The sequence below is a fragment of the Centroberyx gerrardi genome, chromosome 16, assembly GCF_048128805.1.
Source record: "Centroberyx gerrardi isolate f3 chromosome 16, fCenGer3.hap1.cur.20231027, whole genome shotgun sequence".
NCBI classification, from domain to species: Eukaryota; Metazoa; Chordata; class Actinopteri; order Beryciformes; family Berycidae; genus Centroberyx; species Centroberyx gerrardi.
Window position 1 is genome coordinate 28,997,833 of NC_136012.1, and position 12,993 is coordinate 29,010,825.

Genomic DNA, 12,993 nt, shown 5'->3' on the forward strand with positions numbered 1-12,993 from the left:
AAGTGTATCTCCTGGTCCAGTGTATCTGCAGTGTTAGTCAAGTGTATCTCCTGGTCCAGTGTATCTCCAGTGTTGGACCAGTCCATCTCTAGTGTATCTGCGGTGTTGGTCCAGTCTATCTCCAGTGTATCTCCAGTGTTGGTCTATGGGTTCCAGCCAGTCAGTTTAAATCATTGCTGCTTTACAACACCAGACAGTAACGAAGTGTAAATCCCAGCCAGGCAGAGGAAACTACAGCATGAAAAAGACTCTTCACTGATCACAGCATCCAATAGATTTTATTTTTACTTAAACACAATTATCCATTACAATGAAGAAAACGAACAAAAATTAAAATAATACAAAATAGTCCAGTGGTCTCATGGCCCAACATCTCCTAAAGAAAGAGGATCCGGTATTTAATAGATATTTAAACCGTCGGAATATCCGGAAAAATTAAAACACCGGGTAGATTCGGAAAGGAAAACAAATTCAGGCTGGGAAACTGAAAAATAATTAAAGAGTAATGTATCAAATACCGCACATGAATCAAAATACAGTACTGAGAGACGTTTTGATTCTGGTAGAAAAGCAACTTCTTCTCCAGCCGTTCCCAAACTCACCAACCACTTCCACCGTTTCAGCAGACTAGATGTTTAAACAGAGAGACGGTCGGTTCGCTGCGGACTAGACTAACTCACCAGACGGACAGACACTGACCAGCGTGAGACTGGAGGCCGTTTGCCATCCTGGCTTGAATATTTTAAGTGAAAATGAGAAGTCCAGAAGTGAGTTCAGATGTAGATGGGGTGGTACTGCCGGTGCGTCAGTTTTTTGCGGCAGGTGGGACAGGTGTGCGATCTGGCCAGAGAGTCTCTCAGACACTGGCTGCAGAAGACGTGACCGCATTTAGTAGAAACCACCAGTCTGCCGGTGTCCACGATCTGAGGGACAGACAGGAGGACAACAGGTCTTATTTCTCTTCTTATGTCACACATCTGCTATGCTAACCCCATACAGTAACAGGTTATAGTGCGTTAACAAGTTCCAGCATGTTAAAGGACAGTTCCAGTGTGATTGGAGTTTCTGCTCATTCCCTTCCTGTTTTCATCACTGCAGATGGTTTTCCAGCTTTTATCACGTTAGGAGATATTTGATATTTCTCCTTTGTCTTAGTTGTTTTACACAGGAAACAAACTCTGTCTAAATATTACAATTTACTAAGCTGTAACTGTGTTAAATCTAGCTTTAATTTCTGTTTCATGTTCCAGACTGTAGCTGGAGGAAGAGTCTGGCTTTGGTTTGTCTGTTGGCTTGACTGGGTTGATTGACAGGAGGCGGGGCCTAACGGAGCCACAGAGAACGATAGCTATTGGTTGAAAGACCTATTTTGGAGAGGAAAACGTGGAAATTAGACCGTGAACTGGAAACTTTAGCTTGCTTTGTTTTCAAGCAGAAACCAGAATCCTGAATGTGACGCATTAATATGAAACTGACTGAACTTCAGTTTCCAGTCTGATTTCAGCGTTCTGATGCAGATTGTTGCTTCTGATCACAGTGATGGATCACCTTACTGACTGAATCAGAGGCTCCAGTTGTTTTCTCTGCTGTTTGGAAATGAATGGGAGTGAATGAGCTGAGAGGTTTGGAAACACTGATTTAAAAATATCTAACGTGGAACTGAGCAAAAAACCCAAATCACACTGGAGGTTAAAAATAGGATATTAACAGGTTATAAATAGTGCATTAACAGGTTATAGATAGGATATTAACAGATTATAGATAGGATATTAACAGATTATAGATGGGATATTAACAGATAATAGATAGGATATTAACAGGTTATAGATGGGATATTAACAGGTTATAGATGGGATATTAACAGATTATAGATAGGATATTAATAAGTTATAGATGGGATATTAACAGGTTATAGATGGGATATTAACAGATTATAGATAGGATATTAACAAGTTATAGATAGGATATTAACAGGTTATAGATGGGATATTAACAGATTATAGATAGGATATTAACAAGTTATAGATAGGATATTAACAGGTTATAGATGGGATATTAACAGATTATAGATAGGATATTAACAGGTTATAGATGGGATATTAACAGATTATAGATAGGATATTAACAGGTTATAGATGGGATATTAACAGATTATAGATAGGATATTAACAGGTTATAGTTATAATACGTTAGCAGGGTTTCTCAGTATCTCACCTCAGTGTAAGAGTCCATACACACCGGACAGCTGATCGTCCCTGGAGTCGCCCTGGAAAACACACTCTAGTTAACACTCTACTGAGCTCTACTGTTAAATGAGTTAACACACACACACACACTGACAGATCAGTTAACTCTAACATGGAGGCAGACTGGTGTTCAAGCTCTGGTACCTGGCTCGACTGCTGGCCTGTAGTGAAGACAGTAAGGCAGCATTGAGGACAGTGGTGGACTCTTCCTCTTCATCACTACTCACAACATAACTCTCACTGCTGGTCTCTCTCCTGCTCTGAGGACCTGATGGAGGACAGGAGGGGAGGGGGGGGTCACGTTAAGAGATGGAAAGCAAGAGATTAAGGACAAGAAAAGATGATGGAGGGAAATGTTGGTCAGACAGCACCACGCAACGTTCAGCTGTGGTTCAAATCAAGCTGAAATGTAAATGTAATGATATATAAAGATATTTTACCTTCATCCACCACCTGGGATCCGTCACCCAGCCAGCAGCAGGTCATGAAGAAGACAGAAACAACACAGAAAGACGCTCAGTCAGTTTTCTTATTCCATTTTCCTCCTTGTTGACTTTTGGTGTCCTTTAGTTTCTTTTATCAACTAACTGTTGTCTTTGTCATGGTGAGTTTTGTTTCTCATCTACACAGTCACTGTTTCCCTGAAAGTGGAACAGCGGCCATTTTAACATGTTGAGTTTGTTCAGAAGGTAACAGTCTGCTCACTCGTGCATTCTGCCTTCTCAAAAGAAATGAAGAGTGGAAAGTCCCAAAGTTTCCAAACCTGCATTTAGTTGTTTATTTTCATTGAGATCAAAACGCCACCTGCTGGACAAAACACTCGGTGACATCATCACCTGGCACCAAAGATCAGCCAATAGCAGATGGCCATTTCAGCTTTTTACCATTAAAAGGATTTGGGTTTGGTGTTTAGTTCCTCTTTAATCACAGTGACAGTGATGTAAAACACTTCCACTAACAGTCGCTTGTTGTTTTACTTGTTTTGTTTTACCTCAAACCAGAGCCGCTTCACTGAGGCGTTAGCAAACCTTCTCATGTGACCAACAGGTGGAAATGTCCAGAACAATTCCTGCTGTTGGAACATAATCCTTTACTGGAAGAACCTGATCTGAACTGGATTCCTGATCTGAGCTTCAGAGTTCAGGCTCACTTCGTTATGAGACTGTATTTGTGTCTTCAGCCTTCAAACCTACAATTTGATTGGCTGTGAGATGAAGCGCCCTTGTGTGTGTGTGTGTGTGTGTGTGTGTGTGTGTGTGTGTTCCTCACCACCACTGAGTCGTTGTTGGTCAGGTCAACAACAGCAGCCGGCTCCGATCCCTCACAGGTCAGATCTACTACATCCTCCTCACCTGCACACACACACACACACGTTAACCACTAATTAACTTCAAAACACCAAAGTACACCTCCTGCACACACACACACACACACACACACACACACAGGTTACTACTGACTGGCTGCAGTGTTGTCCAACACATCGATAGTCTCTGTGGGCGGGGCCGGGTCAGTGTTAGCCATCCTGCTAGCGTTAGCCGCTCTGCTGCTCTTGGCGTTGGGTCTGGAAACCAGAGGACTTCCTGTTGTCCTCCTCTTCCTCTGAGCCTGAACACACACACCACAGAATACACATTATACACACTACAGAATATACATTATACACACTATGGACACACTTCATTCCTTGTGTATTTACTTTTGTACACTTCCTTAATAATATAAAATGCCACTGTTGTGTTATTTCAACATATGATTTTTTGAAGAACTAATGTTCACTAGCCATTTGATTATTGTGTGCACTTCTTATTTCTTTTAGGAATGATTCATTGTGAAGAAGAGATGTGTTCAAAATATGCTGCATTGATGGATCATTTCAGCTATCTAGAAAAAACGTGTGTTCATGGGGCGTCTGGGGTCTCGGTGGGGGTCTGGATCCAGCTGAATCTGAATCCTTTGCCACATGTCACCCCTCCCCCCCTCCTGTCCAATAAAGCAGTAATGTCATAAAAAATATATCTTAAATGTGTTTAGTTCAATGGAAAAATAAAGAGAATGGGAGTACGCTGTGTCCATAGCCTGCAGTATATTCACAATGCAATTAAATGTATTATACAGTTTCAAACTGAACAGTTCAAAAGGCTCTTGGTGGAGTCAGGAGTCACTCTGACCTCTGACTCGCTGTTCAGACAAATCAAAATCAAAAGTCAGAGGCGGCTGACAGAGAGCAGCAGGTGGAGAGGAAAGACTGAAGTCCTGTATAGTTCTTGGTACAGTTATACAGTCGTTTCAAATCAAATCAAACCAAATCAGTGCTGGTAATGTTAGGAAATGAGTTTGTCAGTCTCGCTGCCTGACTGAACCCAGGTGTTATTCTGAGCCGGAGCTCTCTGCAGGCTGAGGAGCTCCACCAGGCGCTGCTGCTGTTTCTCACACCAGCGGAGGGGGAAGAAATATCTGTGTGTGTGTGTGTGTGTGTGTGTGGTGAGTTTATAAACAGGATTAGTGAAATCAGTCTCTGGTGTGACTCAACACAACGAGATCACTTTAGATCAATTTCTACATACTGACCAACTTTCACGCCCCAGATGATCCTGTGTATGGGAAACACTGAAGACTGATCAATAAGAGCGATCAGCCTGTCCTCTCCTCCCCACTGCCTCCATCAACATGCACTCCAAACTGTGAGTACTAAGATATATAGAATACATGCTACTGCAGACATCAGGATCTGTTAACATGGAGGACCAGGGACCAGTTTCAGGTCCCAGGCCAGAGTTTAGGAACCAGTGGCCTTAACACAGTGCAACCAGCTGCTAACATCACTGTGGAGAGGCAGAGGATCACAGCCTCATCTCTCTGCTGTCTGCCTTCGGACTTTAATCACAGTGATATGAAATCTACAGCAGAGGAAAACACAGAACTGTCCCCGAGGAGAAACACCAGACTGCTTTATCACAGTCAGACTGAAGGAAGAAGAAGAAACTTACAGCACTGCTCATGTTGATGAACCCACCCAGATACCCTGAGAGAGAGAGAGAGAGAGAGAGAGAGAGAGAGAGAGAGAGAGAGAGAAGTGAAATCTCAGAAATTTCCACGTAGCTAAGTAATCGTTGAGGCTTTGGTATTGGTCATTTTATGCTAAGGGACATAAAAACCTGAACTGCCCTTTTAAAACATAGCAGCAGTAATATGTATATATATGAGAGAGAGAGAGAGAGAGAGAGAGAGAGAGAGAGAGAGAGAGAGAGAGAGAGAGAGAGAGAGAGAGAGAGAGGTTAAAGCAGTGTCACCATGTTAGCTTGCTCGTCTTTATCGTTCAGCTAACAGCTTCGTTCCTCTGAGCTAAGCTGTTAGCATCTACAGTAACATTAGCAGGTTAGCTTCCAGCTGCTCTACAGTATCTGACAGATGTGAACAGATGAGCAGCGAGTCTCTGTCGTTACACAACAAGACATTTGGCTGAAGTATCTTAGTGACGACTAGCAGAGCTACATGTAAATCCAGTCACTAGCCTCCCAGCTAGCCTCGGTTTCCTACCGTCTCAATGCTTTCTCCCGTTAGCAACTAGCTGTTAGCTGTTCTGAAGTTCAGCGCCAGACTTGCTGTGAAGTAATTTGAACATTATAGGATCCGACCGCAGCTCCAGGCACCTAGCTGCTGTATGTCCCACCACAGGAGCTAATGCTAACTAATGATCCGCCAAGATGCTTCTGTTCCGCGAGCTTAAATAAGAATTACACTTCCGGTCCGATTTTTCCAGAATAAAAGCGCAAATTCTACCAATCCACAACACTCAAATATTGAGTTTCTTTATGCACAAAAAACCCCCCAAATAATTAAGCAACAAAATGGAATCTATCTGTCTGTACAATGTGATAAGAACTGTTGGAATAATTTTGTTGAAAGATATTAACACGATACAGCCTGATACTAACGTGATACTAACATGATACACCTGATACTAACATGATACACCTGACACTAATATGATACACCTGATACTAACATGATACACCTGATACTAACATGATACACCTGACACTAATATGATACACCTGATACTAACATGATACACCTGACACTAATATGATACACCTGATACTAACATGATACACCTGATACTAACATGATACACCTGACACTAATATGATACACCTGATACTAACATGATACACCTGATACTAACATGATACACCTGACACTAATATGATACACCTGATACTAACATGATACACCTGATACTAACATGATACACCTGACACTAATATGATACACCTGATACTAACATGATACACCGGATACTAACATGACACTAACATGATACACCTGACACTAACATGATACACCTGATACTAACATGATAGTAACATGATACACCTGACACTAATATGATACACCTGATACTAACATGATACACCTGATACTAACATGACACCAACATGATACACCTGATACTAACATGATACAGCTGATATTAACATACTAATATGATACACCTGATACTAACATGATACTAACATGATACACCTGATACTAACATGATACTAACATGATACTAACATGATACACCTGATACTAACATGATACACCTGACACCAACATGATACAGCTGATACTAACATGATACTAACATGATACACCTGACACCAACATGATACAGCTGATACTAACATGATACAGCTGATATTAACATACTAACATGATACACCTGATACTAACATGATACAGCTGATACTAACATGATACTAACATGATACAGCTGATACTAACATGATACTAACATGATACAGCTGATACTAACATGATACTAAGATGATACTAACATGATACAGCTGATACTAACATGATACTAACATAATACACCTGACACCAACATGATACACCTGATACTAACATGATACAGCTGATATTAACATGAGACTAACATGATACAGCTGATACTAACATGATACTAAGATGATACTAACATGATACCGCTGATACTAACATGATACTAACATGATACTAACATGATACACCTGACACCAACATGATACACCTGATACTAACATGATACAGCTGATATTAACATACTAACATGATACACCTGATACTAACATGATACTAACATGATACACCTGATACTAACATGATACAGCTGATATTAACATACTAACATGATACACCTGATACTAACATGATACTAACATGATACTAACATGATACACCTGATACTAACATGATACACCTGACACCAACATGATACACCTGATACTAACATGATACACCTGATACTAACATGATACTAACATGATACAGCTGATACTAACATGATACTAACATGATACAGCTGATACTAACATGATACTAAGATGATACTAACATGATACAGCTGATACTAACATGATACTAAGATGATACTAACATGATACAGCTGATACTAACATGATACTAAGATGATACTAACATGATACTAACATGATACAGCTGATACTGACATGATACAGCTGATACTAACATGATACAGCTGATACTAACATGATACTAAGATGATACTAACATGATACTAACATGATACAGCTGATACTAACATGATACTAAGATGATACTAAGATGATACAGCTGATACTAACATGATACTAAGATGATACTAACATGATACTAACATGATACAGCTGATACTAACATGATACAGCTGATACTAACATGATACAGCTGATACTAACATGATACTAACATGATACTAACATGATACAGCTGATACTAACATGATACAGCTGATACTAACATGATACAGCTGATACTAACATGATACAGCTGATACTAACATGATATTAAGATGATACTAACATGATACTAACATGATACTAAGATGATACTAACATGATACTAACATGATACACCTGATACTAACATGATACAGCTGATACTAACATGATACAGCTGATACTAACATGATACTAAGATGATACTAAGATGATACTAACATGATACTAAGATGATACTAACATGATACTAACATGATACAGCTGATACTAACATGATACTAAGATGATACTAACATGATACTAACATGATACTAACATGATACTAAGATGATACTAACATGATACTAACATGATACAGCTGATACTAACATGATACACCTGACACTAACATGATACTAACATGATACACCTGACACTAACATGATACTAACATGATACAGCTGATACTAACATGATACTAACATGATACAGCTGATACTAACATGATACTAACATGATACACCTGACACTAACATGATACTAACATGATACAGCTGATACTAACATGATACAGCTGATACTAACATGATACTAACATGATACACCTGACACTAACATGATACTAACATGATACAGCTGATACTAACATGATACACCTGACACTAACATGATACTAACATGATACACCTGACACTAACATGACACTAACATGATACTGTTTTCTCATTGCTCCATTCCTCCTGCCGCTGCTTTACAAGCCAAACGCTATAAATATATTACAACTCTCTGCTCTGCCTCACAGCAATCTGAAATCAGTTGCTTATTTTTTGAAGTGACTCCTTGGAAATTTTATCCACCGTTTCCCTCAAATCCAGAACGTCTTGGTTCCCACAAACCCCCCCGGTACCCAGAATCCTCCACCTCGCAGCCGACTTTCTCCATTCTGTTTAAACCCCATCATGTCTCATCTAGAAAGGTCAGTTAAGCTGCAGCTGATCAGAGCAAACAGCTTTACCGTCTGACCGCCTCCAGCATGAAGCCCGTCTGCTGTCCCACAGCAGATCTCTCTCTGAACTCTGCCTCCACTCTGGATCTTTAGACCCATCAGTGTGATCTGTAAATCTCACAAACTCCATGGCCTCACAAACTGCATTTCTGACAAATTTCAGACAGTAATGTAATGACAGAGAAACTGTCACAACACAAAACACCTCAGCCAAAGACGTGTGCTGGTATCACTGAGTCTGATCTCACTTTCAAACCACATGAAGAATAAAACTAAAACAGCATTTTACAAAAGGTGAGACTTTTCCCTTTCTCCTCTGACACAGAAACTGCTCCATGTATTAGTTACAGCTGGACTGTAATGCTTTACTGTCAGGTCCAAACCACTAGAGGACAAACACAGACTGTACAGAAGAACATTAAACCAGAGCAAAGAGAAGTGAAGATCTCACACCAGTCCAGTAGGTTTTTAGAAGAGATTTAAAAATTCTTTCTATAGATTTGTCCCTGATTATGTAAACGATATGCTGCCAAAATAAATCTCTGCTAGCAGTGGAGCCTGCAGAACAACCAGCCTGCATCCACACACACACACACACACACACACACACACACACACACACACACACACACACACACACACACACAGTAACAGACAGAGAGACAGAATTTGAATTTGAGAGAGAGAAAGGTGAAAATCAACAAAACTAATAAGAACAAAGTATCAAAAAACAAATGGTTTGACAAAGAGTGTCAAATATCAAAATCAAACCTGAGGAAACTATCAAATAAAAAACACAGAGATCCAGCAAACCAAAACACTCGGCTCATATATCAGCAGACTCTCAGCACATTCACACTCAAAGCTTTATTAAGAAATAAGAGGGATCAATATATGACCCAGAAGCTGAAAAACATTGGAGGAGGCTACTGATCAAAATACCTTCTGGGAACTATGGGGAAAGCTGGATCCTCCATGAAAGATAAACATCTTCCCATCAATGATGGAGACATTTGGAAACATTTTGAAAATTTGTATAAGAGCCAAGAAAGTGACCTGAACCCTTTCCAAAGATCGCTGATTGACGAATTAAAAGATTTAGAATCATCAACAAAAGATCAGCAAAACCAACTGGACACCCCTATAACTCTCTTTGAACTGAATGAAAAAATAAAAACACTTAAAAATAAAAAGGCATGTGGGCCAGACAACAGACACAGTGAGATGCTCAAACAGCAATCTGAAGCTGAAACAGGTTCCTGAAGCTGTTTAACTTGGTGCTGAAAGCTGGACATTTTCCTGAGACGTGGAATGAAGGACGAGTAACTCCAGTCTTTAAAAGTGGAGACAAATTCAACCCAGATAACTACAGAGGAATCACAGGAAGCAGCAACCTGGGAAGTTGTTCTGCAGCATTATCAATGCCAGAAGACATACCCGCCTAAAAGAAAACACAATTCTGTCAAACTGTCAAATTGGATTCCTCCCCAAGCACAGAACAACCGATCATGTTTCTACACTCCACACATTAATCCAAAATCATGTCCATCAAACCAACAAAGGCAAAATATTTGGCTGCTTCATTGACTTTAAGAAAGCCTTTGACTCTGTGTGGCATGACGGCCTTTTCCTGAACCTGCTTCAGAGTGGAGTCGGGGGAGAGGTCTACCACATCATTAAGGAGACGTAGAACCAAAACAAATGTTGTGTCAAAGTTAACGAAAAGAGAACACAACGCTTCAAACAAGCTAGGGGAGTACGACAAGGTTGCAATCTTAGCCCAACATTATTTAATATCTATATGAATGAATTAGCTAGAACTCTAGAGCAGAACGTCTCCTGGAGTAATGCTGCAGGGAGAGAAATGAAACGTCTCCTGTATGCAGACGACCTGCTGATCTCTCTCCACACCAACGACTGCATCACAGCCTGACCCTGCTGGAGAACCACTGTAGGAACTGGGCTCTATCCATCAATCTGGAAAAAACTAAAATCATGATCTTTCAGAAAAAAAAAAAAATCACACTCTCAGGAAAATAAATACCAATTCAAACTGGGTGGAACAACTCTCAATCATGTAACCAGCTACAATTATCTGGGCTGACAATCACTTCATCTGGGAAGTTTGATTTAGCAATAAGAAACTTGGCAGACACGCAGAGCATATTATACAATAAGAAAATCACTGTATAGATTTAATCCTCCTATAAAAATCTGGTTGAAAATGTTTGATTCAGTTATTAAACCAATAGCACTGTATGGTGGTGAAATCTGGGGCCTCATTTCAAATGCAACTCTGAAGCCTGGGACAAAACCCGACTGAAATTCTGCATGTGGAATTCTGCAAAAACATATCAGGCGGCACAGAAAGAGTCCAGACCGGGCCTGTAGAGCAGAGCATCATGGGAGATTCCCTCTGCTAGTACATATAGAGAAAAGAGCAGCGAAGTTCTGGAGCCACCCGGCACACAGCGGCCCAGAGTCTCCCCACAATACTGCACTGACACACTGGAGGAGACACCAGAGAGAGACCTACCTGGAACACCTGACCAAGAAACACCAACTAAACCTCACCACACAACCACACTGACAAAATCCAAACAAACAAGAAGAATATTATCACTATTGGCAAAAAGAAATCAAACTTATAAACAAAACTAAATGCTTCCAAAACCTTAAAACAAATTACAATTTGTCCCAAATCTGATCAGACAGGAAGCTGCTGACGATGTACAGAGAGACCAGCAGCTAGCTGTAGAGACTGGCAGGAGAGACCGGCAGCTAGCTGTAGAGACGGGCAGGAGAGACCGGCAGCTAGCTGTAGAGACGGGCAGGAGAGACCGGCAGCTAGCTATAGAGATGGGCAGGAGAGACCAGCAGCTATAGAGACAGGCAGGAGAGACCAGCAGCTAGCTGTAGAGATGGGCAGGAGAGACCGGCAGCTAGCTGTAGAGACGGGCAGGAGAGACCGGCAGCTAGCTGTAGAGACGGGCAGGAGAGACCAGCAGCTAGCTGTAGAGACGGGCAGGAGAGACCAGCAGCTAGCTATAGAGACGGGCAGGAGAGACCAGCAGCTATAGAGACAGGCAGGAGAGACCAGCAGCTAGCTATAGAGACGGGCAGGACAGACCAGCAGCTATAGAGACAGGCAGGAGAGACCGGCAGCTAGCTGTAGAGACGGGCAGGAGAGACCGGCAGCTAGCTGTAGAGACGGGCAGGAGAGACCGGCAGCTAGCTGTAGAGACGGGCAGGAGAGACCAGCAGCTAGCTATAGAGATGGCCCGGAGAGACCAGCAGCTATAGAGACAGGCAGGAGAGACCAGCAGCTAGCTGTAGAGACGGGCAGGAGAGACCGGCAGCTAGCTGTAGAGACGGGCAGGAGAGACCGGCAGCTAGCTGTAGAGACGGGCAGGAGAGACCAGCAGCTAGCTGTAGAGACCAGCAGCTAGCTATAGAGACGGGCAGGAGAGACCAGCAGCTATAGAGACAGGCAGGAGAGACCAGCAGCTAGCTATAGAGACGGGCAGGAGAGACCAGCAGCTAGCTGTAGAGACGGGCAGGAGAGACCAGCTAGCTATAGAGACGGGCAGGAGAGACCAGCAGCTATAGACGGGAAGGAGAGACCAGCAGCTAGCTATAGAGACAGGCAGGAGAGACCAGCAGCTAGCTATAGAGATGGGCAGGAGAGACCAGCAGCTATAGACGGGCAGGAGAGACCAGCAGCTAACTGTAGACACGGGCAGGAGAGACCAGCAGCTATAGACGGGCAGGAGAGACCAGCAGCTATAGACAGGCAGGAAAGACCAGCAGCTAGCTGTAGAGACGGGCAGGAGAGACCAGCAGCTATAGACGGGCAGGAGAGACCAGCAGCTAGCTGTAGAGACGGGCAGGAGAGACCAGCAGCTAGCTATAGAGACGGGCAGGAGAGACCAGCAGCTAGCTATAGAGACGGGCAGGAGAGACCAGCAGCTAGCTATAGAGATGGGCAGGCATCTCTGAAAGAATAGAGAAC

At 42.0% G+C, this 12,993-nt stretch overlaps 1 protein-coding gene across 3 annotated transcripts in view; it reads right to left on the minus strand.

Moving 5' to 3' along the window:
* Window positions 1-259: 259 nt before the first annotated feature.
* rnf4 (ring finger protein 4) overlaps window positions 260-12,993 on the minus strand; it is a 132,237-nt gene continuing 119,503 nt past the window's right edge. The window contains exons 1-8 of one of the 3 annotated variants that reach the window (XM_071899578.2): window positions 5,787-6,059; window positions 5,237-5,271; window positions 3,707-3,854; window positions 3,516-3,598; window positions 2,687-2,699; window positions 2,391-2,514; window positions 2,215-2,266; window positions 260-923 (exon numbers count right to left, since the gene is read on the minus strand). In XM_071899578.2, coding sequence (XP_071755679.1) covers window positions 774-923; window positions 2,215-2,266; window positions 2,391-2,514; window positions 2,687-2,699; window positions 3,516-3,598; window positions 3,707-3,854; window positions 5,237-5,248 — 582 coding nt within the window. In that variant the 5' untranslated portion in view covers window positions 5,249-5,271; window positions 5,787-6,059 and the 3' untranslated portion in view covers window positions 260-773. Of the gene's footprint in view, window positions 924-2,214; window positions 2,267-2,390; window positions 2,515-2,686; window positions 2,700-3,515; window positions 3,599-3,706; window positions 3,855-5,236; window positions 5,273-5,786; window positions 6,060-12,993 lie in introns of those variants that run through there. The other 2 variants (XM_078289156.1, XM_071899579.2) reach the window with 2 other exon arrangements.